At 37.3% G+C, this 27,620-nt stretch overlaps 1 protein-coding gene and 1 long non-coding RNA gene across 2 annotated transcripts in view; one reads left to right on the top strand and one right to left on the bottom strand.

Moving 5' to 3' along the window:
• The window catches only part of LOC106065456 (uncharacterized), a 69,736-nt gene that overhangs the window by 31,798 nt on the left and 10,318 nt on the right, over nt 1-27,620 (bottom strand). The window contains exons 3-7 of the mRNA XM_056025791.1: nt 16,146-16,230; nt 11,969-12,103; nt 8,136-8,302; nt 6,703-6,937; nt 4,141-4,453 (exon numbers count right to left, since the gene is read on the bottom strand). Of these exons, the coding sequence (XP_055881766.1) occupies nt 4,141-4,453; nt 6,703-6,937; nt 8,136-8,302; nt 11,969-12,103; nt 16,146-16,230 (935 nt within the window). The remainder of the gene's footprint in view (nt 1-4,140; nt 4,454-6,702; nt 6,938-8,135; nt 8,303-11,968; nt 12,104-16,145; nt 16,231-27,620) is intronic.
• LOC106065457 (uncharacterized) lies at nt 879-14,575 on the top strand. The gene is made up of 5 exons (XR_008777437.1): nt 879-936; nt 5,351-5,562; nt 7,698-7,838; nt 9,462-11,513; nt 14,149-14,575. It is a non-coding gene; the product is annotated as an uncharacterized LOC106065457 (long non-coding RNA).

Below are 27,620 nucleotides of genomic sequence, written 5' to 3'. Positions count from 1 at the left end.
GGGAGTAAAATAAAATCCCTCTGGATAGGGTTTTAACATAAAGCCCTCTAGAATCTGCTTTAGTCTTATAGTGAAGAGGGGATTTTATCGTAAAAAAACATTTCAGAGGTGGATTTAAACTCAAAATCCCCCTTGGCTATGCTCTTGGAGTTGGGGATTGTCGCTTGCATTATTTTGTTTTTGTTTTTACAGAAGAGGGAGATTTAAACCGCAAAACCCACGGGAAGAGGATCTTAATGTCAATTCTCCCTTGGCTGCTCTGGGGTAAGGGATGGTCTTATATTACAATTTAAAATCTTACCCAAAATAAACAAAGCAAAAAATCAGTCAAAAATTCCATTCTCGCTTGGGGGGGGGGGAAATTTCATGAGCCCCAAGAAACCTCCCCCCCCCCCCCCCGATAACGCTCATGTTTTGTTATATAGACTCTAACTAAGAGTCCAAATATAACCCCATTAGTATGTTCTGATATAGACTCTAGGAGTCTAGATATAACTCCATTATTCTGAAGTTGCTCAGAAACATGTGCATTTTATATAGCCTATCTCTTTTTCAAATCTATAGGCCTATACATGTATTAGGTTATTTCAGTAAATGTTGTTGTTTTGTTTTTTTTAATTTATGGTAAATTTCTTCTTAATTAAGATATTGCAGATTTTGTATAGATTGTAAATTAAAAAGCGTAGGCCTATTATGATTTCTTTGTAGAGGCCTCCCCCTCCCGTATAGGCCGATTATGTTGTAAATAAATACGTTACTTTCAGTTACTTATCAAAATGAATAATTTGACACGAATGAATCACCATAATTATTGACTCAATAATAAAAAATTGCACTAAATGTTTCCGTAAACTTTTTTCTATGACGTAGACAACATATTTTTCCGCCGGACGTTATGTCAGTTGGAGTTAAGAACAAAATATGGAAATAATTTAAGTGAGTAGATCTATATACATATAGATCTAGATCTAGATTCTCTAGAACCTGTCTTGTTAAATCTGTGCACAAGGTGCTATATACTCTATTCAAAATTAGAAATAGAAATCTACTTTAGATTGAGATCTATCATCTAGCCTAGATCTAGACTATAGATCTAGTTATAATAGACTTAAATAGTAGATCTACAAACATCATCTTCTAGTTACACGTTAGTCGTTACAGATAGATTTCATAGATCTAGACAGTAGAATCTAGATAGATCTATCTAGACTCTAGTAACATATTAAGCATACTCTTGTTTTTTTAGTCTTACTCTTACGCTTAGTTTAGGCTGCCTTATGCCACTACTTAGGGCGAGGGCTAGATCAGTAGATCTAGACTAGATTAGTCATAGACTAGATCTAGATTTATAATCTAGAATCTAGACATCTGTCTAATTATCTAATCTAGAGAATAGAGACAGAGATGTTTTCTAGATCTATCTGTAGTATAGATCTATGTCTGTGTAGATCTAGACCTATAAAGCATAGTGGCTATAGTTCTATCTATATTAATTATTCTAGATTCTCATTCTAGTTCTAGACTGGGGTGACCTCTCCATGATTATGCCATCGGCCGCTCATTGGCTTCTTTTTTTTTTTTAGTCTTTAGCCAGGCTACTAAGAAAGTTTAGTCACACAAGAACTTGAAGAAGTCTATCATTTACTATCATGTAGGCCTATATAGACTCTAGATCTAGTATCTTACTATCATTTAGGCCTATATAGACTCTAGATCTAGTATCTTACTATCTAGACTATAATTCTAGATCCATATAGATCTAATGATCTATTGTATAGAGTCTAGATCAAAGTATTACAGATCTAGATCTAAATTCGCCTAAGATATTACTAGATCAGTAGATCTATAGACTAGATATAGACAACATCTAGTATCATCTAGACTAGAATCTAAATGATACTAGATCTAGATCTATATAGATCAATCTAGATTTGTTAGATAGAAATCTAAATTCTAGACTAGCTCTAGGTCTAGGACAGTTAAGATAGGCCTATAGTGGCTATAGATCTAGAATCTATCTAGTATATCTAGACTCTATAGAATATAGATAAACTTTTAGTTGTTTTAATAACTAGATTTAGATCTAGGTCTAATCTAGATCTATAAAGATCTATATATCATAGAAATTATAGATATAGATCTATTAATGAAGGTTTAGACTAGATAGATCTAGATCTATATATTCCAGATATAGAGTCTGCTAGAACTAGTCTAGGTCTAGATTTTATCCAGATCTAGAGTCAGTAGGGTCTAAATCTAGATGATCTATTCTAGATCTAGACAGATTCATCTAGAATCTAGTGTAACAGATATATAGTAGGCCTACTCATCTAGATAGAACCTATTAGATAACAGATCTAGATTCTATATAGATCTTTAGATGATAAATCTATCATCTAGATTCTACAGCTAGATATCTAGTCAATTATACATTTATAATTAAATATCTAGATGTAGTATTGCTAGGCTCAATCAATTGACTATTTAAAAATCTAGATCTACATTTAGATCTAGATTAGATTTATATTTTAAAAAATCTAGAGTAGATTCTAGATTTAAATCTAGATTAGAGCTATTATATATAGGCTATCCCTAGGTCTAGAATCTTGCCTTTGCTTGTTATTCATTGTCTTGTCTAGAAAAATTAACCTGTATCTAGATCTATCTATTAAGTCTAGATTTATAAAATAGAAGATAGAGTTTATGCCTACATTTACCGATCTAGACTAGCTCCATGCATAGCTAGACCTAAATGATAGATATTGCTTTAGATAGATATACTCCTAGTTATAGATCTGGTTTCTAGGTCTAGATTTATATTTGTTCCACACATAGATCTTGACAAGATTCTAGATCTTGGCCTAAATTTTGTGTGTGCGCTAGATCTAAACATCTATATTTTAGGCAGAAACAAATATTTCATTTCATAGATGACACCATTAGTTACATATAATCTAAACCTAGTTTTGATGTAGACTAAATATATAGATCTAAAGATAATAGACTATTTCAGATTTATCAGATAGTTCCTTATAACTTTAGTTTCTCCCCCCTCCCCACAAGACTAAACTTAATCTAGACATAGGACATAGTCATTACTTCTTGATCTAGATTTATATGTGTACAAGTTTTAGAATTTCAGTTTGCCAAAGTGTATAGGGCAATAGCTGAACCTTAGGAGACTAATAGAATAGTAAAAAAATAAATCTTTATATAGTTGTTATAGGGCTGAGAACAAAAGAATTGAAGCGGCCTTAATCAAGAGGGAAAAAAAGAAAGCTGCCCTGTCCGCTAGTCCTAAATCAGAGGCATACACATGTACGAATTGTGGCAAAGTCTGCCTTTCTAGAATTGGCTTGATTAGCCACACCAGATTCTGCCCCGTCTCAAGATTAAGCCAAAACCAGTGACTCATTTGGGCGCATCCATTGCCTTTCGAGACAAAAGGAGCCATATATATATATATAATAGGGCAACAGAGCAGCCAAATAAAAATAAAATCAAAACACCGAGCTCAAAGCCTTAGCCAATTAGCTCCCTCACATGTATTAGATACAATAATTCTAGAGACACCCGCGCATTGTGGTGTTATCCACCATAGTAATGATCACGTTTTAAACCATCCAGTAATCTTCAGACAGAACAAGGGGTTGAGGCGCCACTAGTTCAGGGCTGTCCACTCAAAACAACTTCCTCACTGGTTAAAGGTTTTATGGGGGAGGAAGGGGGGGGGGCTCGATTTCTACGATTCAGTAAAGAAATTCTCTGGAAGGTGTCAAATGTTGAACAAGAAAAATTTTAAAAAATAATTTTTAAAAGAAATAAACATAACTTAGGCCTATATAAGGGTTGATTGTCATGTCTCTAAATACTTCACTATTTATCTCCCTTTTTCTTTATCAAACAGGTTAGTTAATTGTCACTAATGAACTAATTAATTGTTTGATTGATTCATGCTGTGTTAGTGACAATGAATAATTTTGCTAAGTTTTAAATTGATCCGAGAATGGAGAATGGAAAGAAAAGACGTGTACACAATTTTGACCAGACAGAAAGATGGAGTGAGCTGATATAAGCTTTGTAAACAAAACAAATCAGTTTGTTTTTTTCAAACGGAACCAAATGATTGAAAACACCTACTTATACGTGTTGGTCATGATATTCTTGACAGCCGTCCTCCACTGTCCGGAGAGCCAATTGGGAGGGTCCTCGAACAGATTGAAGTAGTGCTCCTCGAAGTCGCCAATTGTCATCTCTGGGGGTTCCAGCATTATGATCTTGCCGTACTGGTAGTCGTCCATTAGCTCGGCCAACTCTGCAATGTTGGTCTGGGCGTCCGTGGAGATCCAGAAAAGGTTGTCCAAATACTTATAATTTCCCCAGGAGCTTCTGTTCTTCTTGACAAACTGCAGGAGTTGAAGGAGCGGTTGGTTGTTCCCGAAATAGACAATGCCTGCACATATCAAATAGCATAATCAAATCAACAAGATATTCATTTTATAATCTATATATAACTATAAACTTCTTTATTCTGTCTGCGAAGACGTGTTCATTGTTCTTTGTGAGAGTTGATGAATAGGTTTTATTTCAGGTTAGCCGAATTAAGGATATGCAAGAGGGCGCGGTGGCTGACAAGGTAAAGTGCTTGGCTTTCGAACAGAGATACCGCGGGCTCGAATCTCGGTGTAAACTTGGATTTGTAACTCTGGGGTTTTAGGGCGCCCCCCGAGTCCAACCAACTGTAATAAGTACATGACATTAGTTGGCGAAAGTAAAGACGGTTGGTTTTTGTCCTGGCCACATGACACACTCGTTAACGATTGGTCGTAGAAACATATGGTATTTACATAATCTGCCCTATCGATCTTAAGATCTGAAAGGGATACTTTTTTTAAAGGATAGACAACGAAGTGAGATTATTTTTTAAGGACATTAAAGCCTCTTTCTGCATACATGACTACCGAAAATTCCTTTGTGGCGGTACATTAATATTCAGCAACTTTAAAAATGTACTCGTTTAGCTTATTTGGAATTAGCCGTGCAAGCACACTGGAAACACTCATTCATATTCAAGAATGGCAAGAAATTAATAGAATGAGAAATTATAGACCGCCACGATGAGGAATTTAAAAAACAACAACTTTTTATGTTATCTGTTTAACTTTAGTGGATCTCAGGCCCCGCCTAATAATAAACTTTGTAATTGTAAAAAATACCCCACTAAATTATTGTTATACACGCAGAATGGGATGTTAGAAATCGATCACTAACAGCAGTGATCGCTGGTTTGTAAAAAGGCATGTTGTTGTTTTTTTCGAACTATCACTATTAACTATTTTTTAAAAAATAGGTCAATGAAGGAAAGAAACACACAAGACAAATCAGAATTGAGAACTTTGACTTATGTAAGTTAGAATTACTTGATGTTATGGAGTGTGTGTTTGTGTCAAGTGACTGGTGTTACTTTGAGAAGTATTACAAGGTAGCGAACAGAAGTGGAAAAAACACGACGGGAAATAAGACCACGTGAGATTATTGGATTTTGAAAGCAGCAGTTTTGAAGTAAGTTTAAGTTTATTGTTTCAATCTTAATACATCCTGTAATTTAATTTTTTTTCATGCTTATCCTTATTGAAATTGAAAGTTGTGTATAGTAATATATCTGTTATAAGTTTAGTTAGCTTAAAATAATATTTTTTTTAACGTTATTCAAGTTTCTTTAGTAAAATACATTTACAAGGTTAACAACTGTGGACTAGCAGTCCGGAGCTACCAACTAGATGCCACTGTATTTCAATGTTCTTTGAGTTACTACAGCGATGAGTCGTAAATTTTCTAGTTGACATCCTGTTCACGTTTCCACGTTCTATGTCTTGTTGCTTTGTCCTATTCTACATTACAAGAACAAACGGAGTTATAAACAGCTATTGTACCTCAGCCATGTTCACTTAGATCTATTACTTCACAATCTCCAAGCTAAAGTATATTCTAGACAGTGATCATAAATGGATCAATACCAGACGTGTCTGTGTGTGTTAAAATTACATTACCTTCTGTCATCCGGATGGCTGGTATATTATATATATGGTATATTATATATAAGTGCTATGTGTTTGCATTAATTCGCGTATAATAGAAAACAAATAAAAAAAAAAAACACAATCAAGACTTATCTAGAGCAAGCAATTTTTTTTTTTGGGTTGGGGAGGGGGAGGAAAGAGAGGGGGAGAGAAACTGTTGGAAAAATTTCACAGACGAGTTTGATCCCACACACTAATAACCATGAAATGTTTTTCCCCACATTGTTTAAAAAATGATTTGTACCTATATGTGAACCATTGGCACGCTTTGTTTTTTACAACAGCACATCATAATTTGGAGAAATATAGTGAGCATCGCACCCATTTTAAGCACAATATAGGAGGCAACTTTGAGATCAGGTTTTCTGCAGGACTTTCTAAACGTGACAGACATAGACAGCATAAACATTTTAACTTAGTGGTTACCAAATATTAACATTGGCATTGGTGTGTGACTAATGTATCAAGGAAATTCGAGTTTGAATCCTGACTCGAGCTAAGTGGTGTTTGATGGAAACCTGCCCCCCCCTCCCCTCCAACAGATTCACACATTTTTTAACCAGAGCACACTGAGCATAATAGAAAAGAAAAAAAAAGTAATTTTAAATAGTACATCACTTACCCAAAGAGCCCGTTGTTTGATCCATTGTACTAAATACTGTATTCCTGATGAAAACTAACATCTTGCTGTCCTCCAAGTCCGATCCAATGGGAAACATCTCTACGGAAGACACACAGATCATGTGTTCGGTGGCTAGTCGTTGAACTTCTTTCATACCTTCCACTCCATAATGGTCATCGGTGTGGACGCCTATTATGTACGACCAGTTGAACGTCTTGGCTAGTTCAATGATGACCTGGTCCAAAATACATTTAGTTATCTCCACCAGTTAACTTGTAAAACTAAGCTGGACATTTTTATTTCTTTCATTTGTAAAGTTCATCGAATTAATTCATTGCTCTGGGTTCATGGGCTTTTTTGTTTTGGCGAACACACTTAATAAGCATTTATGTTTTAATCCGATAACACACGAATCGCTTTACACAGCGATGCCCAGACATAAGAACATAAGCATTTTACAGCCCAACTTTAGAGACTATAAAATATTGAAAGTATAATTCTTGTTAAGGTTTAAAAGTAGAAAGGAAGCAGTGAAATAAAATGTGTTCATATTGCTGGCTAGTGACTGGAAATAGGAAAAGGACAATGTATAGGTAAATCTAGTTTTAGTAGCCGCTTGACAAACGTGATAATACAGCCGAATACGGTTCTTCATCTCGTTCATTTTCTCTAAGCAAAACGATTGACCGAATACCGTTATAGACATACAAAGTAGTTCAAACTTAGACCGAGCTTTTGAAAATACTATATTTATAAAAAAAAACAAAAAACTAACAGCTTTACATTATAATCCAACCTTTGACATCCAAGTCATCAAACGATGTATAATACTAACAGTATATTATTAGTTCATTCATTTATCATTTTATTCTTTCATTTGTTTATTTTTTAGCAAAACATCTTCTATTCTATTCAAAGTTGTTTAGTTTCTTTGGTTTCGACACATAAACTATGTCAAACATAAAACATTAAACCTTTCTTGTATCACTCCATAGTGTACATTACATAAAATAATTTCAGGCTGGTGGACGTATTTATCATTTACTAGTGAGCAAGTTGCAGCTAAACTTAAAGTATTCATCAAACAAGGAAGACGCAATTGTCCAATTTGTTTAGAGCTTTGGGGATTAACTATCGTAAGTATAATGATAAAGAAAATTATGAAATTCTTTTATTTTTCTCTCTCGAATATAATTCACCTTCCACTAACTCATTCAAACACCATAGTTCAGACGTTATAGTGTGTTTCTTTTTGAATAAGTGATATGAGTAGGTGTACAAACACAAAGCATCCATTGGAAAAAAAAATATTTCATGGTTATTTCAAGAATCTAGCATCATCGATAGCATTTTTAGTATTTTTGAATTGCTAAAGTCATATGATTGATAAGTTTCTAATTAAAAATGTTAGGGTCAATTTAAGTTTCAATCACCTGTGCCAACTTGAGGTCAGAGGGTACAGTCCTGACGAATACTGGATATTTGGTTTTATTACTTAATTCTGGAAGCGTGGCCGATATTCCAACCAAAGGTACCTTTGTCGGCGCCATGATGTCCGCCACGACAGTTGTAGTTTGACTAATGCTGGTACCTATCACACCTACAGCATGGATTAGAATAATGACACAATTTAATCCAATAGTTTGACGAGAAGTGTTAGAGTAACGTAATCACCAAACAAGTATAAGGCGTCAATCTGGCAATCAATTTGTATTTTACTGGTTCAGTCACATCACGCCCTTCGTCCCAAGCCTGTTTGTAGTTGGAGACTCTTAACGATACAGATGAACTGATCGTATTAGAGAAGAAAGGAAACCACCATAATTCGCAAACAATTATTCTGACATCAAAGCTGTTATTAGTTTAGTTACTAGTGACTTACCACATGTCTAACAAACTGTCTTCTTACACTTGTCAAATTAACGTACCCCGATTTATTTCATTCATTTGTGTGAACAATGAACATTATCTTTAATTCCAATTTTTAAAAAGGTTGAAGTGGGACGGCTGTCCTTCTGGTGAAGGTATGGGGATGTTTTTCTTGAAGATCTGAAATTCTCTAGTTCACCCAGCCTTAAAATGGGCACCTTACCTCAGCTAAGGGAATTAAACGCTGGTAGTAAAGCTGGCCACATATCACATTCGTTACCCGTTTCCTTTGAAATAGGTGTAATCAATACCATTATGAGTTCCTAGGACATTTTAGCTAAGGATTAATAAAAAAATGAATGAATCATTACATGGGTTTATAGGTGTAAATGTTTTAGCCTCTAAAAGAAGAAAGGGAATGCGGGTTACATATGTGGATGTAGCAAGCCTTAGAGTCTATCTTATACATGTAGGTCGAATAAAAACTTCATGGTTAAGGACAAGTTATATATCAGCCACAATGTATTCCTATCAAATGAAGTCGCGGTCCTTTATTAGTACAGTTGTTATTAAATTGAATGAATTAATAATAATTAAACTTTTATTTTATCCAAACGATTCCAAGGCTCATGAAACAAAACTAGATTTATCACATAACCAATAATAGCACACACTTATTTAACATTTGATTATTTTGATTTAGAAAGTAAACAAAGCATTAAGTTCTTACATCTTAAAGTGTATGTCAACCAGTGGCCTCGTTTTTAGTTCACATTAGTTCCCCAATGTTAAATGGAACTTGTAAATAGTACTCAACCTTTATTTTATATTATGAGTCATCAAACCTTCTTGTTAGTTGTAAATCATTTTTTTTTTTTGTGTTTTGACAGGTTAGCATTTGTTGTAGATAAAACAACAACAATGACATTCACTTAAAGAACACATTTACCGAATGACAAATAAGTGTGTGCTACGTTCGTCTTCAACACACTATGAATATTAATTATGATAAACGGAACGATTCAACGCTCTTCACGTGATGAAGTAGATGTATAGAGAACAAAGCTACCAAATAGCCAATAGTTTAGTGCCAAGTTTTATCTTCTACACATTATGGACAACAATTGGGATCATTTTCTTCCTACTCCAGTCCTAGTCATGTGACCGAGACTTCAACTTGGAGCACTGTTCATTGACATTGTTGTGACCATTGGATGAGGAAATGTACGCTCTCTCTGACAGCCAAAATATGAGAGTTACAGTCTTGAAACCAAAAAGTTTTTTTGTTAATTACACTATATCGCTGCTAGGATACTCCTCAACTGACTCTATAGTAAGCGATTGCTCTCTGGTAATTAATGTGCTTTTCGAGCTAGCTGGACATAAATTTCGGACATATTTTTCGTTTTGCGACAAATGCAGGTATCAGAACTTGGACTAAAACTCGGTCTTTATCTTACCATAACTTTTGAGTCGCGATGGCTTGTGGAAGATTTTTATTCAGGCTCGATTGCCCTCCAAGAGTTATCTAGATTCTCAAGATACTGCAAGAGGGTTGAAAAGGTACAATGGTGACTTATCATCTCATTTTTCTAAAGAGAATGGTATAAAGCAGGGGGGTGAGTGTGCTTGCTTTAACACTTCAGAATAAAATGAGATGACGTCTAATTAACATCATCTGCATCTTAGTTGAGCAATAGAGGCAATGCTCTTACTGATTGTTACTGATGTTATCCTTTTTTTTATGCGGCTGACTTCGACCTTACAAACCGAATAGGAGCTTCAACTTGCCATCAGTAAGTTTGCTAAGGATGCTGCATCGTCTGGTCTATCAACCTCAGAAAAACAGAAGTCATGCTGCATAAATCACGAAACGGAACTAACTCTGCTTCACAAATCAATGTGAATGACCTGTTGTCACGTTAACGTCATGTACGAGCTCAGTGCTTAAAAAGTGCGTCACTAAAAGAGAAATAGACAACCTCGGACTAAGGCCAACAGCGCTTTTTGTTCACCTCCGGTTTGAGGATGGCTGCCAAAAAAATCATTGTCTGCAGGAGACATCTAGGCTTCCTCCAAAGATTCCAGCAAAGGTATCTCCGCTCCGTAATAGGCCTACACTAAACTACTAACTCACAAGTAACCATATGTTGCTCGAGGCCGGTGTATCTAAGCACTTCAACGTTTTAAGTGAATGTACATTTGATTAAATTTCGGTTGAAAAAAAAAACAATTCTAAAAGTTAATTATTGAAACATGACTAAAAAGAAGTCTTCTTAGTAATCAGATAGTACATGGCAAGAATAACGCAATATGTGGTTTCATTGCCTGAGTTAATAAAGTGTCTTTTTTAGCATTTTAACAAAGACGAGTAACTAATTATAAAAGGCTGAAGTATCATTTATTGAAATGTATAAAAACCACTAGCAATGAACTAGTGTAAACCATCTGTCATGGAATACACCTACGATGCAGTTAGCAGAAGTTTCAACAAAGTATCTACACTTGAAAATAGCAGCTGAGACCATAAATCTGGAGCAATACGTTCAACCAAACTTCGCTCGTCGACTCAGTTATGACAGAAAAACATTGACAATATGGAAATGGAAAGTGACAGCATTAGAAGACGTAACGGTTACTTTAAAAAAAACAACAACAATAACAAAAATATATTTGTAGCAGAACCTATCGATAAAAGCAGCAGTGTTGACCGACAGATCTAGGCGATTTCAGTAACACAGTTGATTGAATCAGACATTATTAAGGGTAGCTTCAGGAATCAGCAGAAGCAACATATCCTAGCAAGAGAAACATTGGGACTCTTCAGAGGAATTGGCAAGACTGTAAGAGAACAAGTACCAACAAACGTAATTAGTACTTCCATCGAACTTCAGAGAAACCAACAAGGAAATGTGGATTGTACTTCTATGGAAAGTTACCTAGTAAGATCATTTCTTTTGTTTATTTACATATACATACAGACACCTTTATTAACACTTTTGTTATGTATTGTTCTTCATTAATATTTTTTTTAACTTAATTTATTTTGGCTACCGAAATGTTTTTGTGAAAACCTATGTGGGTTTTTTTTTGTTTTTATTTTTATACAAAAAACATCAAACAAGTTTAAAATAACATTTTAATTTTTTCCCCTTATTTGTTTTTCTGTGAATTGCATGACTTGCGGCCTTGGAAAACTAATATACTGTGACACGAAACTGAAAGAATTAGTGCATGACCAGAAATTCAGAACTGGTTTTTTTTTTCCATTTTACAAACCTTGTTTAATGATTACTTATTGTAAATATCGCCAGGATGTTCTCAAAAGGGTGATTGGGGAAAATACTTTAAAATTTCCACTTAATTACGTTTGGTTATTTTGATGAGTTACTATTACCTGCTATGGGTGGCCGGCTTGGTGTGGATTCCTCTGCTAAACCACACTTGTCGTTTCCATTGATATATGAGACAATGTCTCCTGCGTGTCGAGCAGCCAGATATTCTGAACAACAGTCATCGTACAAATCTAGACCTGGTGAAAACATTTCAACATTAGTTTAGAGTTGAGACAATCAACAGATGATTGCTAATGCTATTAAGAACATGCTTGTTTTGAAAGAGTAACTTTTACATTTCTATATCCCTTCCACGTTTGGAATGTCATGATTCAAATTACAATAATTCCTAGTAAGATTGTCGTTGTTGATTTAAATTGAAGTATAAATTCATCCAAAAACTTGTGTAGAAAATACTAATGCTCTAACATACAAAAAAATAATTCTAAATATTGTGAATTTATAAGTACAATTTGTATTGTGAAGCGACGCAAGTTTCATCTTTTAGGTTGTTAATAGTTCAAGCCCTAGTAATACTACTAATAATAATCTTTATTATCCGTAAAGAAATTTGTTTTACAATTGTGCATTACAAAAAAGCAGTACATGATTAGAGCAAACATTTGTACAATAGCAGACTAGATATACGTGCATACCCCAGGTTCTCTTTAACATTACATGTGAAGTTCACAATAGTAAGTTACATATTGTTCAACGATTTCATTGCTAATGGAACAAAAGCGTTTTAATGTCTCTTTGTTTTTGTGATCGGTGTCTTATATCTTCTTGTTGATAGTCAAATGTTCAGATCACGAAGAAGAGGCTGATTTGTGTATGCTTAAAATTTGTATAGCTTTCTTAGCAATGTTTGTCTCCAATAGGTGTTCTAGTGCGGTTTGTTTGTTGCCTATAATCAGCATTTACAATTTTACAAAGTTGATTTGTATTTTCTATGTTCAGATTACTATACCAGGCAGTGATGTTGAAACTTAAACTACAACAGATGCTAGCTTGGTAAAACATGAACATTTGCTTTTTCGCTAACAGTAAAGGATGACAATTTTTCTTAGTAGATTTAATCCTTGTTGCCCTTTTTTGGTGATATAATCTGTGTTTTCAATACAATTGAATTTATTGTCTCACACAATTCCATGGTACTTAAAGCTTTGAACTATTTCTATGCTTTTGCCAGCTACTGAATTTTCTTTCTTTTCCTTTCGGAAGTCGATAATCGTTTCTTTTGTGGGTTTTTTTTACATTCAATATTAACAAATCATGATGACATTCGTTTTCAATATCGTTTATTTCTCTTAAATAAATAATGATTTACATCCGCGCTCTCTGAGAGCAAGGCAAGAAGAGCTGCACGTCCTCTGCAAACTTTGTTAAGGAATAAAAGCACTACATGCTTCAAATCATTGGTATATTTACACATACAACACTCACAAAATTACTGTGGGATGGGCTTCTCTCTCAACCAGGTCTAGTTTTATAGAATACTTATACCAGTTTGCGGTTTGCTTAATTACCAAGCGAGTCCAATACCTGCTACATGTAAGTTAAAGTCAAAATAATTGACAAGACTTACTTTTTTAAAACAAAACAACCATTTCTGTCTGGAAAGAAACTCGTTGTGTCTAGTTTAGTGCCAAAATTAATGTATTTTACTAAGCAACAATTAAGTCACTTTCTTGAATCCTTTTGTGTGATAAGAACTTTTGGTTTAGAGTACTACGGCTTGTCGAGACTTCTGCCCGCTCTACAATAAATCGGCATGTGAATGAATGGAATTGAAAATAAAAGCATTTGGAAAACTCTCTGCGGTTTTCTAATGTTCATAAATACTTGTGTAGTTTCATGACACCTATTTTGAGCTGGCCTTTTCCTTGACATATAGTATTGGACACAAAGATCTTTTTTTAAAGCCCATTTCTTTTGGTAAAATTCGGCCTAATCATGTCCGCCATATGGAGGACGAGCGAATCCTTATAGCTATCCTCTATCGGAAATCGCGATAGACATATGGATAACGGGTGGCTCCATCTCTGTTATGTGCATGCAATCAAAAGGCGGGGCTTTTTTTGTGCAGATAATATTGATAGATTAGATTTATATGACGAAGAACGACCCCTAATAGTTGTAAGGTTCGGCGATTCTATGAACACCAAATTTTCTGAATGAACACACCAAACCATACTAGTTGACTATGCATAAGTATGTGGACATACATTTCTTCCAACAGAAGCAGACGGCAAGAATCAACAATAAAATGTCTTTCGCCAAAAGCTAAAATACTCTTGCTTATTGGACTCAGGAAAGATGAAAGACTCGTCTATTTCCATTAAAACTGGAACTAAGTGATTTGCAAAGACATTCAATCCTGTATGACAAATTTTGAGCTAAGCAGACAACTGATTTCCAAGATGATTTTCCCTGCAAAAAATCACCAAATATCTCAATAAAAAAATGTGTTACGGTTCATCTCGTTAGTTCTTTGTACTTCTTGAGGGGAAACGTTTTAGTTAGGAAAATCTTGATGAAGCGTAAAATCTTGATCAAGTGTATGCTATTTCTTTCATGAAGCCGGATATTCAACTGTTGGTTTTGAGAAAACAACTAAAAAAACATTTTACTAATTACGACATGATAATTGCTCGAAACAGGCTTAAAAAAACAACAACTGGTGTCAGCTCAATCTCTATATTGTATTTATTGCGATGATGTAACCCACGATACGAGCAGGAAAAAAAAATATAAACCCCCATGTCCAAGACGATTAAGAATCACTGGTTTGGAGATTTTTTTCTCTTTTTAAAATGATGAAAGTAATGTATTATTTCAATTTCAGTTAATTCAATATTTCGTTTCATTTCAATTCTGTTTACAATGATTTCCGCCCAGTAGCACTAACACCTATAGTTATGAAATGTTTTGAAAAACTTGTAGCAAAAGTCAATAACAGCCTAGACCCTCACCAATTTGCATATAAGGCAGCTAGGGGAACTGAGGATGCAATTCTATTGCTTTTAGACCAGCTTTATAAGCATCTCGATACACCCAAAACATATGCACGAGTCCTCTTTGTAGATTCTCCTCGGCTTTTAATACTATACAGCCACATCTAATGATAAACAAACTAAGTAACTTAAATGTAAACCCTTACGTACAAGCATGGGTTCTAAACTTTTTAACCCAACGTCCCCAGTATGTTAAAGTCAACAACACCAAATCGTCAACTCGAGTACTATGTACGGGTGCTCCACAAGGTTGTGTACATTCTCCTGTACTGTACACTCTTTATACTAATGACATAAGAAGCATCTATGACTCAGTTAAACTCATTAAATTCGCTGATGATACTGCCATAGTCGGTCTTATTTCAGGAGACGAAACTCACTATCGAAGCTCGATAGAAGAGTTTACAAACTGGTGCACCAACAACTTTCTGGAACTGAATGTCACAAAAACTAAAGAACTTATAATAGATTTCAGAAAGAAAAAACAAACTATACGTGAACTGCAAATAAACACAACATCTATAGAACAAGTAAAGGCATATAAATATCTAGGCGTTATCATTAATAAAAACTTTCATGGGAAGACCGCCTTGGAACTCTGACAAAGAAAACAGCCCAGAGACTTTTTTTTTTTTTTTTTTATACAAACTCAATAGCTTTAAACTAAACAAGAATATCCTAGATACTTTTTTACGGCGCGACTATACACAATCTGCTAACATATGGAATAATTTGTTGGCAAGGCAACGCTTCATCTAAACTGTTGCGACGTCTAGAAAACATCATAAAAAGGGCATCAAAAAATACACTCACAACATTACCATATTTAAAGGAACTTTTTGAACAAAAGTGTCTAAGGAAAATCGAAAAAATCTTGGAAGACAACGGCCAACCGCCCCATCAGAACTACGTCAGGTCGTCGCGAAGTGGGCGACTGTTGTCAATCAAAACAAGAACAGAGTGATACAAAAACTCGTTCTAGTACCTCACTCGGTCAGACTATATCAACGCCACTCGTTGATCAGAGAACATGAAAAGCACCAAGATGCCTGTGTGTAGTCAAGTGTAGTCGCTTTATGTTGTGTCTGTTGTATTTATGTGTATTTTTCTGTTGTGTTGTCTTATATGAGAAAAGAGTCCTTGTTATCACAACAAATTTCCGTAAGGATCAATAAAGCAGTCTAGTCTTTGTCTTAATTATTATAAAAAAAAAAAAACTCACCGAATTGCACTCCTGGTATGAAAGAGTTCGAGTCGTTACCATTTCCATTGAGCAAGTCCAACGCATACTTCAGTGCAAACGCTTGCTGAAAACAACAGTTAAATCTGTAATCAAAACTACTTACTTTGGTCCTTAATTCACATCAAGAAATCTACTACATTTTATTTGAATAATAAACACATTACTTTTTTTTTTACTACGTAGCCAACTGTTCCGTCACGTGGTCGTTATTTTCTCTGTACCTAGCGCACTTCAAAAACTCTTATAGTTGAGATAGTTATCGCGTTGGTGCAATGATTTGTCATTAGCGATCTAAATACTGAGTTACGTCTTAGTTATTTTATGTCAGACAGCATTTGTCTATTTTCTCCTGTCGCTTTTGGATTTGTGTTGGAACACTATTGGTATTTGCATTCGGAAGACATGGTTTATATTCTCTTAACCATTTTCTTTTGAACAGTAATTGTTTTTGTTAGTAGATAACATTGTTGAAGATAACCTTTTCTTAAATAGTCATAGCGTATGTCACCTTAAATTCTTCGTAAATACATGTACAAGTCTTTTGTACATGCTTTGATGTGTATGAGGATCTTCATTGTCCGAATAGTTTTCCATTGGGTGACACTATTTATCTCTAAACTAGAAACCTACTGATGGGAAGGCTATTTTTCATTTTTTTTTAAATTCGAATTGTACTCCTACATGTAATCAATATCTACTTGTGTTTTGTTGAGCCTTCAACATAAGTTATTCACACTGATGAAGGAAATCCAAGCCCCACTCCTAATATTATTATATCATAGAATTCTGTTCTTAAATTTAATAATATTCATCATAAATAATAGTTAACTCTCGATTCATCATACACAGTGGCGTACCTAAGGGGGGGGGAGAATTTTAAGATCCCCCCCCACCGGGCCCCCACCTGGGGATGGCCCCCAAATGGGTGTCCGAAATTTATTTGTAAAAACATAAATTAATACATTTGATTGACAAATAGTGTCAACGGGTGTCTTTTTTTCCAACATTTATGGATTAAATTTATATCAAAGACTAAACCTAGATCTAGGTCTATCAGTACGTTAACTTTGTTGACATTTTAAAAATATTTTTTCCCACAGAGATCAAAGTTTTTTTTTTAAAGTTAGTTTTACATTTTAAACTTTGTTGCCACGAATAAAACTGCATGATATACAGCGAATTCCAGGTATATTGTTACCTTTACTAATAATAGATCTAAATGGCGAGTATTTTATGGCTACACTAATTAACCTTGAAGCAAAATTTACAGAATGGCGTATAACAGCTCCAAAAGTTATTCTTAATAATGCTAGAATAGTCCATTATTCGGGTTTGGCGTCTATAATTTCAGAATTAAACTTTACACTGAGTTATTACCCCTCTATTCATCTTTACTCAATCCAATGGAAACTCTCTTTTTATTTCCATCTAATCCTTTTGCTTTCGCACAAAACATAAACAACAAACAATGACGTATTATCATATAATATTAGTACATCCTTCCTTTTGAAGTTATCACATCCTTCCTTTTAAAGTTCTTAAGAGTGATATCTACTAGGAGCTTTAACAATTCGTCCACTTCTGGTTGTCTTGACTGGCACAACAAGTTCTCTAGACGTTGGTCTATAACTGTCTGTTTCGTTTGTTCCAATAGTTTGCAGTTCATTGTCTTTATCGGTATCATAGTACCCAGAGATGTCTTCATCGAAACTCTTATTCAAAAAGCGTTGATTTCTTCTGTATGCTATTTCATCGTTTGTCTTTATCATGTAAGATCTGGGTGCTGAATGTTTTTTTTATGACAACTGCTTTCTGTCATGTTTGACCTAGACGAACTCTCCGACAGAATAATCTTTAGGTAGTCTTGCTTTTGCATCGTATTTCTCTTTGCTTTTCATCTGTCGTTCGTTGAGTAACGTCTCTGCATTTTCAGCTACCGATAATTTCAATAGTTTGGGATCAGTTGGAATGATTTCCTGATACTTCTACTCGTCAGCAGTTGTGATGGTGAATACGGCAGTCCGCTTATCGGAGTATTTCTATACTCGAGCATAACTATATATGGATCTTTCCCACTTTTGTATGCTTTGAATACTTTTGCTTTCGCACAAAACATAAACAACTAACAATGACGTAATACCATATAATATTAGCATAGAATCTTCTTCATGCAGTGGAAAATTAAGAATTTTTTGCCTATCTGGAATTCTGGTCAAAGCTCCTGCGCCCATTAATATAGTTCAGAAGAAACTACAAAAGTCTGGACTGCATATACGGGAAGCTGCTGAACAAATTAGTACCCTTTCATGCTTTCTGCAAAATGATGAGAAATTGACAAAAACCCAATCCATCGAAAAAGCAAAAGAAGGTTGTGAATACTATGGATCAAAACAACCAGAAGAAAGAAAAGACTTGATGGGAAGTTGAGTTCCAATGAAGGACTGTCAATAGAACTGCCATTCAAACGTGTTGCGACAGAAGTGCTGGACAGATTTCATATGGAGATGAAGGGCAGATTCCAAAGGCTGGAAAGAAAATGGATACCTTTGGGTTTCTTCTTGAACCAAGACACCTGTTAGATGAAGACACGCTTATGACAAACTGTGCTACTTTTCCTGTTTGTATGATAAAATAAATGGCAAATCGCTTTTTCAATGATGTCATTAATGCACGAGCACTTTTCATCAACAAACCAGTAATACAATCACCAATAGACATATTGAGGAAACAGGCTTCATAAGGTAATTACGTGTGCTCAAACCTTGCAACCTCCTCCGAATACCACTAAATCAGGTCGATTCCATTGCGTCATGTGAGAGATCATTCTCAAAGCTCAAGTTCATAAAAAATTATCTCAGGAGCACAATGACGCAAGGAAGGCTTATCATGGCTTTAATGTCAGTGAAGTCACAAATACCAGAAAGTATCGATGTAGATGATGTTATAGATTTCTTTGCTGTACATAATGCACGACGTGAAGCGATATCAAATGAGATTTGTCACTTGTGCATTATTTAACTAATAAACAACGGTATTATTCATTAAAAGTGTCTTAATGATTATTTTTTGTTAAGTTTACTGATATACTGAACCAATTTGATTTTGGGCTTATATATTTTTGCGTACATTATCTCATGTCATATATAGAATGTCAAAATGCAAGGTGCCCCCAAAGAAGTCAATCCCCCCGGGCCCCCAAATTCCTAGTTACGCCCCTGATCATACATAATTTTTTATATTAAGATATATCTGACCCCTAGACAACTCCAAATAGCGCTCTATTCTCAGTAATAGTAACAGGAATGTGTACATTACAGACAAACAAAAAGCAATAATAGTTTTAAAAGAAGACCTACATTAAATAGATATTTGTTAAGGACACCTTAAACCCCCAAATAGAAATTACATGTTTTAATAATAAAAAATGCTTTTTTATTATGTGTAGACATGCAAATAAAAATAAAATAAATATTTTTTCCCTATATCTTATTGTGACAAGTCGGATTAAGATATTGGCCGTTTTGGGTGTCTAGGGGATTTTATAGTTTGAGAATCCTTACTTGCACATATAAACTACAAGCACAGCGTTATAATGCAGGCAACAAATACTATATTTAGATGTAAACTTATGTACAGTTTATTATACAACATAAGGTAATGAAAGGTGAAATGCTGTACAGTTGCTAGTATGGAATCTAGCGTATTTACATATATAGGACTATCATCATCAGATATTAGAACCAAGTGGTCTGAGTGTCATTAGGCTGGTTGCTTAGCTTTTGGTCCGGTGCTGCACTGGTGAGACGGGTGTGGCTAGTACTGATGCTGTCTGCTAGTGGGCTGGCGTAGTAGATCCAGGCTCCGTGTGCAGTCCAACTTGTATGGTTGCAGAGCTAAGCTGCGTCTACCAATCAGTCAGGCCAGTGACGAGTCTGTGGCTAGCGTTGTTACTTGGACTCTTGAAGGATGAGTAGGTCTGATGTCTACAGATCTGGTGCCAGCAAATCTGCTATCAGCGTTAGGTTGCTAAGATTTCAGGCGGATGTAGCCTATAGACAAAAGCTGCAACGATATGATGTATGCGTCGGTTTAGCCATAATGATAACACTGGGAGGTAGATGCCTTTCCGTGAAGGACATCTTCAGACTGATGTATAGAAACCATAAGCTAGTTTCATATTTATCAAAGGGACCTAACAAATGAATAGTGTCCCATCAAGGGAGATAACAATAATAATGGGGACTCCCATTAAGGGAAATAACAAACAGTAATAAGTGATATATGATAAGTAATACAAGTGTCGTTCACCAATCACGGTGAGTAGCAAGTACCTATATCGCTTAGATAAATGAGATGAAAGGGGAAGGGGAGATCAACGTCTGATACTCGCCCATGCTCTCACATAAGTAAACATAGAGCATAAGTAAATACATACTCAGTAATAAGACATGTTTACAGAAATGTTATGATAATTCCCTGCCAAGGAATTAATCTATGATAATATATTGAAAGCTCGTGCTGAGCGCTAATATATCAGAGTTAAATTAATAATAGTTAAAGAGCTAAATACATCTGGTAAGAATTGTTAATAGAATCTAGTCCAGATGGCTTGAACATTTAGCCACAAAGTCATGATATAAAATATAAGTATACAGTAATCTACTTACATTATCCATGATAAGAATGCACAAATAGGTACACAAATAATGTAGTAATAAATGCACAAATATATATATACATTACTAAGTAAGATGGTTCTCAAGCACTTTACAAAGTTACATACCACCAATCCAAAGTGAAATAAGGGAATGAAAATAGTCTAGAGCTCAAGCAAGAGATAGATGTGCTCCCTGTGGGCTCTCCAGCGTGAATGAGATCGGACGATGAAGTTTGTCCATATACACGTGGATAGAAAAAAGGGGGGGGGGTGAGTGGCGGGAGATAAGTGCAAAGGTGGTCTAGACTATCTGGCGTCTTTGACAAAGAGATCCTCGCTTGACCGTGTCGGCGTTTCCGGGAGATAGACATTGCGCGAAGGCGCGAGTTGAAAGTCCAGGAAATCAGCCCAGGTGGTCAGGTGGATTATGAAGGGGAGATTATCAGAGCTCGGCACATCAAGGGAGATTATACCTTGATAAAGGCTAGGGCCAGACGAACAGCGTTGCCCGAGGCGTTGAGTTGAATGGGCACTTTGAAGTGACCAGCCGCTCCCGGAAAGGGGGGGGGGGTCAACGGATGTTTGCCACGATAGATGGAGGGAGTGTAATCTTGTCAAGAGTCTAGTGTGACACGTGTCAAAGTGGGGATAGTAAAATGTGACATCGATGCCAAAGGGGTGGGGTTGGATTGGAGGGGTGGTGGCTGTGCTTTTAGCGCTTGATTGGCTAAATTAATAAAATTGATGATTAATAGCGAGTAAATAAATTAATTAAATGCTTAGACCTGAGTGATATCTTGAGTGAGCTAAAACGGTTCGTCACAACCCTCCCTGCGTAAGATAGGTCTTTGTTAAAAGATCTATAAAGTGCTAACGTTGATATCACTCAAGTTTCGTCTACTGTCGGTCGTAGCATTTAAGAAAATTTTTCCCAGAGTTAAGAGGTTGCCAAGGTCCAGAGGGGTGTCCGTCCTAAGGGTCCGCTGTCGCCTATGTTCCGTCCGCAGGCGGATTGCCACGTGGAAGGGGCAATTCTGGAAACCTGGGGAAATAGGCCGGGTTGATAGGATTGGGTACATCTCCTTCTTGGGGCAGACCAGTAAGTGGGATAAGTGTTATGGCGGAGTGCCCAATGCGCGTACGTTGGACGGGGCTTATCTCTAAAGCCATAGTGAGGCGTTTCTTCGTGAGTGCGATTGATCGGCTTACCTCTAATTTTCCAGACACGGTCAATGTCAGGGAAGAGTGGCCTTATACTGTGGGTGGAGCCGTGATGAGGTCCACTTTCACGAGAGTGAAAGTTTACTTTCCTCTGTGACTTCCTGGCAGGATCAGTGCCAGGGATGAGTGGTTTGATAGCTGAAGAGCGGGAGTTACAAGGACTCTCACGAGTGTAGGTATTTCGCTTACCTCGTGACTTCCTAGCAGTGCCAGTGCCAGGGATGAGCGGTTTGATTGCTGAGGAGCAGGAGTTAAACGGACCTTCACGAGTGTAGTTATTACGCTTACCTCGTGATTTCCCGGCAGTGTCAGTGCCAGGGTGGCGCGGCTTGAGCTTGGCTGAGGAGCCAGTAAAGGATTTGTTAGAGTGGCGACCAGGGCTTCCAACCGGCTAGTTGCTGCCACCTTTCTGCTTTGTCGTTCTACCAACGGGCAGAGAGAAGTATGGTTTATCGACAACTCCTAGAGGTATGTACCTGGAGCCTAGAACAAAGTCGTATACTGGCGAGTCCATGACTACTGCATCAATGGTGCCATGTACATACTTGCATTCTACGTGGACCCGAGCGATAGGATACACCTTCGGAGGAATGCCACGGTCTAGAGATTGAACCGTCACTGATCCACCAGTGAGATCCGATGGGTCGACCAGTGCTTTGCTGATGACAGAGCTCACCTCACATCCGGAATCGAATAGTGCCTGGACAGGAGATCCGTTAATCAGAATAATCTCTACCCCAGGGGGTGATACGATGGGGTGAGGCGGTATCGGTTGGGTAAGGCCACAAGCAGTGGGTTCAGGGGCCACGGTCAGCGCTGATATGACGTAATAGTCCTCTTCCTCATCAAGAGGCGATGGCTGATTATGCAAAGAGGGTTCAGGGAGCTCAGTCATGGCTGACACAGTACGTGGAGCCTGCTGCTGTCGATTGGGCCTGTGATCACTCGTGCTGTTCCGGTCACGGTGATGGTTATTGGTCTGGCCATGTCGAGGCGGGTGGCTTCGTCTGTCGTAGCTAGTAGGCGTGGCTGGTCGTTGGATTGGTGCTTTTTGGTGATGAGGTTTAGTAAAAGGAGAGGGTTGGCTAGAAGGAGCGTGTTTGTTAGAAGAAGTGGGCTGGTCCTCTGGTTTGTCCGAGGCTGAGGTCTTGCTTTTGATGTCCTTAACGTCTTTGCGGGCAGTCGCGTACCGGTCTGCAGCTGAAGCTATGTCGGCTGGTGTAGCGGCTTGCTGCTCCCTAACAAAGATTTTGACATCGTTAGGCATGCACTCTAGCAACTGCTCTGCGAGTATGAGGCTCACTAGGCCGTCCAATGTCTCTGGCAGTTCGCTAAGAGTGTGCCACCTCTTCAGGTATTTGTCCAACCTGTCGCAGAGATTACCGTAGGTCTCTCGGCGCTCTAGGCGGGATGTCCTGAATTTCTTTTGGTAAGCCTCGGCAGTCAGCTCGAATTGGACGAGTAGCGCCTGTTTGAGGGCTGCGTAGTCTTCTCGCTGGCCGGAGGGAAGTTTAGAGTAAACTTCGTAGGCTTTGCCTCGGAGGCATTGGGATAGCCGGAAGCACCATTTCTCCTCTGGCAGACCGTAGTAGCTCGCAACTTCTTCGAAACGGACAAGATAAACTTCGATGTTTTCTGTCTTGTCGTCGAAGTGCTCCATTGGCATGTGGGGTAGGCCGTTTGAGGAACTTTGCTGGGAGGCAGGGCAAGCCGGGCGAGATCCGGAGGAAGCTTGACTGGCGGTTCCGTTCTCTTTCTCCGCGGTTATCCTTTCTCTCTCAGTTATTTGTTTTTCCCTTTCTCGCTCCGTGATTTCCTTTTCTTTAGCTATAGCTATAGCTATAGCTACTTCAGCTTCCCTTTTCTCTCTTTCCATAGCTATTTCATGTTCCCTTTTCTTCTCCTTCTCCAATTCTGCCCTCACATATTCTTTCTGCTTTGCCTCATCGTCATATATGACGGCCGCGAGTTCTCTGAGTTCAGCTATTTTTTGTTTCATGTCAGAGTCCGCTTTAGAGCGTGTGCCACTTGCCATGGTGGTGAGGGGTGCTAGGATGGTGAGGGGTGGGTAATGAAGGGGAAAAGCGGAAGGTAGAGTAAGAGGTGGAGACGATGATGGAGATGCTGAAAGCAATTACTTAAGAGTTATAGGAAAGGTGGTATCAGCCTTTGTTTGGTGCTTAAGAACCTGTAAAAGAAGTACAATTACAGCAATACAAAATTAGAAAATTAAAATAGCTCTGAATGACACTCTTTAGTCTTGTGCTCTAACAATGATGATAGTTAAAATACTGGGGAGTTGCCTGCTGTGCTTGCAGTATTAGATGGGTAAATCCCGGACGAGGCTCGCCATTGTGACAAGTCGGATTAAGATATTGGCCGTTTTGGGTGTCTAGGGGATTTTATAGTTTGAGAATCCTTACTTGCACATATAAACTACAAGCACAGCGTTATAATGCAGGCAACAAATACTATATTTAGATGTAAACTTATGTACAGTTTATTATACAACATAAGGTAATGAAAGGTGAAATGCTGTACAGTTGCTAGTATGGAATCTAGCGTATTTACATATATAGGACTATCATCATCAGATATTAGAACCAAAGTGGTCTGAGTGTCATTAGGCTGGTTGCTTAGCTTTTGGTCCGGTGCTGCACTGGTGAGACGGGTGTGGCTAGTACTGATGCTGTCTGCTAGTGGGCTGGCGTAGTAGATCCAGGCTCCGTGTGCAGTCCAACTTGTATGGTTGCAGAGCTAAGCTGCGTCTACCAATCAGTCAGGCCAGTGACGAGTCTGTGGCTAGCGTTGTTACTTGGACTCTTGAAGGATGAGTAGGTCTGATGTCTACAGATCTGGTGCCAGCAAATCTGCTATCAGCGTTAGGTTGCTAAGATTTCAGGCGGATGTAGCCTATAGACAAAAGCTGCAACGATATGATGTATGCGTCGGTTTAGCCATAATGATAACACTGGGAGGTAGATGCCTTTCCGTGAAGGACATCTTCAGACTGATGTATAGAAACCATAAGCTAGTTTCATATTTATCAAAGGGACCTAACAAATGAATAGTGTCCCATCAAGGGAGATAACAATAATAATGGGGACTCCCATTAAGGGAAATAACAAACAGTAATAAGTGATATATGATAAGTAATACAAGTGTCGTTCACCAATCACGGTGAGTAGCAAGTACCTATATCGCTTAGATAAATGAGATGAAAGGGGAAGGGGAGATCAACGTCTGATACTCGCCCATGCTCTCACATAAGTAAACATAGAGCATAAGTAAATACATACTCAGTAATAAGACATGTTTACAGAAATGTTATGATAATTCCCTGCCAAGGAATTAATCTATGATAATATATTGAAAGCTCGTGCTGAGCGCTAATATATCAGAGTTATATTAATAATAGTTAAAGAGCTAAATACATCTGGTAAGAATTGTTAATAGAATCTAGTCCAGATGGCTTGAACATTTAGCCACAAAGTCATGATATAAAATATAAGTATACAGTAATCTACTTACATTATCCATGATAAGAATGCACAAATAGGTACACAAATAATGTAGTAATAAATGCACAAATATATATATACATTACTAAGTAAGATGGTTCTCAAGCACTTTACAAAGTTACATACCACCAATCCAAAGTGAAATAAGGGAATGAAAATAGTCTAGAGCTCAAGCAAGAGATAGATGTGCTCCCTGTGGGCTCTCCAGCGTGAATGAGATCGGACGATGAAGTTTGTCCATATACACGTGGATAGAAAAAAGGGGGGGGTGAGTGGCGGGAGATAAGTGCAAAGGTGGTCTAGACTATCTGGCGTCTTTGACAAAGAGATCCTCGCTTGACCGTGTCGGCGTTTCCGGGAGATAGACATTGCGCGAAGGCGCGAGTTGAAAGTCCAGGAAATCAGCCCAGGTGGTCAGGTGGATTATGAAGGGGAGATTATCAGAGCTCGGCACATCAAGGGAGATTATACCTTGATAAAGGCTAGGGCCAGACGAACAGCGTTGCCCGAGGCGTTGAGTTGAATGGGCACTTTGAAGTGACCAGCCGCTCCCGGAAAGGGGGGGGGGGTCAACGGATGTTTGCCACGATAGATGGAGGGAGTGTAATCTTGTCAAGAGTCTAGTGTGACACGTGTCAAAGTGGGGATAGTAAAATGTGACATCGATGCCAAAGGGGTGGGGTTGGATTGGAGGGGTGGTGGCTGTGCTTTTAGCGCTTGATTGGCTAAATTAATAAAATTGATGATTAATAGCGAGTAAATAAATTAATTAAATGCTTAGACCTGAGTGATATCTTGAGTGAGCTAAAACGGTTCGTCACACTTATCAACTTTTTGAGAAAATTTTTTAGCTAAAATGATGAAAAAATAGCTATTTTTCATGTCAAGATTTCTTGAAAACTACTAAAGCTGGTTCAATAAAACTTCTGCTTCATCTGTTCTGGATCAAGAGATTGAAGTTGTAAACTTCCTCAAATCTCGACCGCTTGCATCCCGACTTTTCTCAGAACTTTGTGAAGCAATGGATACAGTCTACAAATGTCTCCTGTATTAGACCAACATTCGTTGGCTCTCCAGGGGAAAGTGTGAAAGCGTGTCATCCAAATCAAGGCTGAGCTGATTTCATTCTTGGATGCTGAAAAAAAAGACTTTGGATTTTCTATTCATGACGAGATCTGGTGGGTTAAGGTGACATTTCTCACTGATTTAGTTGACAAATTAAATTCATTGAATTTAAGTCTTCAAGGACCATCGGAAACCATCATCATTGCATCCTCAAAACTGAAGTCATTTGGTGAAAAATTGTTAGTTTTTATGGCAAAGTAAGATCCCGAAAGGACTGCTTTCCTACTTACAAGGAATGTGCTTCAAATAAAGAAATCACCCCCGAAATTCTGGACACTTTGAAACACCTGCAGTCAACATTGCAGCATTACTTTCCAACAGTTGGAAGTAATGAGTATGGATGGGTCAGCTACAAATCTTATAACTGAAGAAGAAGAGCAGCTCATTGATTTAAAAAACGATGCAGTTCTTAAGTCAAGTTTTGCCGTGAAAAGCCTGGATAAGTTTTGGATTTCAATCAACAAGTTATATCCTGCAATCAGTTTAAAAGCAATCAAAATAATTCTTCCACTTGCATCTTTATGATTTTGTGAGTTTGGATTTTCAGCACTGACTGAAATCAAATCTAAGAAAAGAGAGAGACTTCTTACAATAGACGATGAAATGCGAGTTTGTTTGTCGACTTTGGAGCCTCGATTACATCGCATTTGCTCTCAAAAACAGGCACACCCTTCACATTAAATGTAATACTTAAAAACAGGTAAAATCTGTTTTTCTTTTTTATTATAAAACAACTGTTGCTCTTCGTGGTGTGCCGCGAAATTTTTGTAGTTTGTTTACTGTGCCGGCAGACAAAAAAGTTTTAGAAACTTCTCTAACTAGATCTAGATTAGGTCTAGTAACTAGTTAGATCTAGACCTAGTCATTCTAGTAGTATACTCTACTAGATCTAGGACTAGTTTTAGTAGCAATCATGGCGCATGCCTTTTT

Source organism: Biomphalaria glabrata, chromosome 4 (assembly GCF_947242115.1).
Source record: "Biomphalaria glabrata chromosome 4, xgBioGlab47.1, whole genome shotgun sequence".
NCBI lineage: Eukaryota > Metazoa > Mollusca > Gastropoda > Planorbidae > Biomphalaria > Biomphalaria glabrata.
This window is presented reverse-complemented; position numbering and strand designations above follow the sequence as displayed.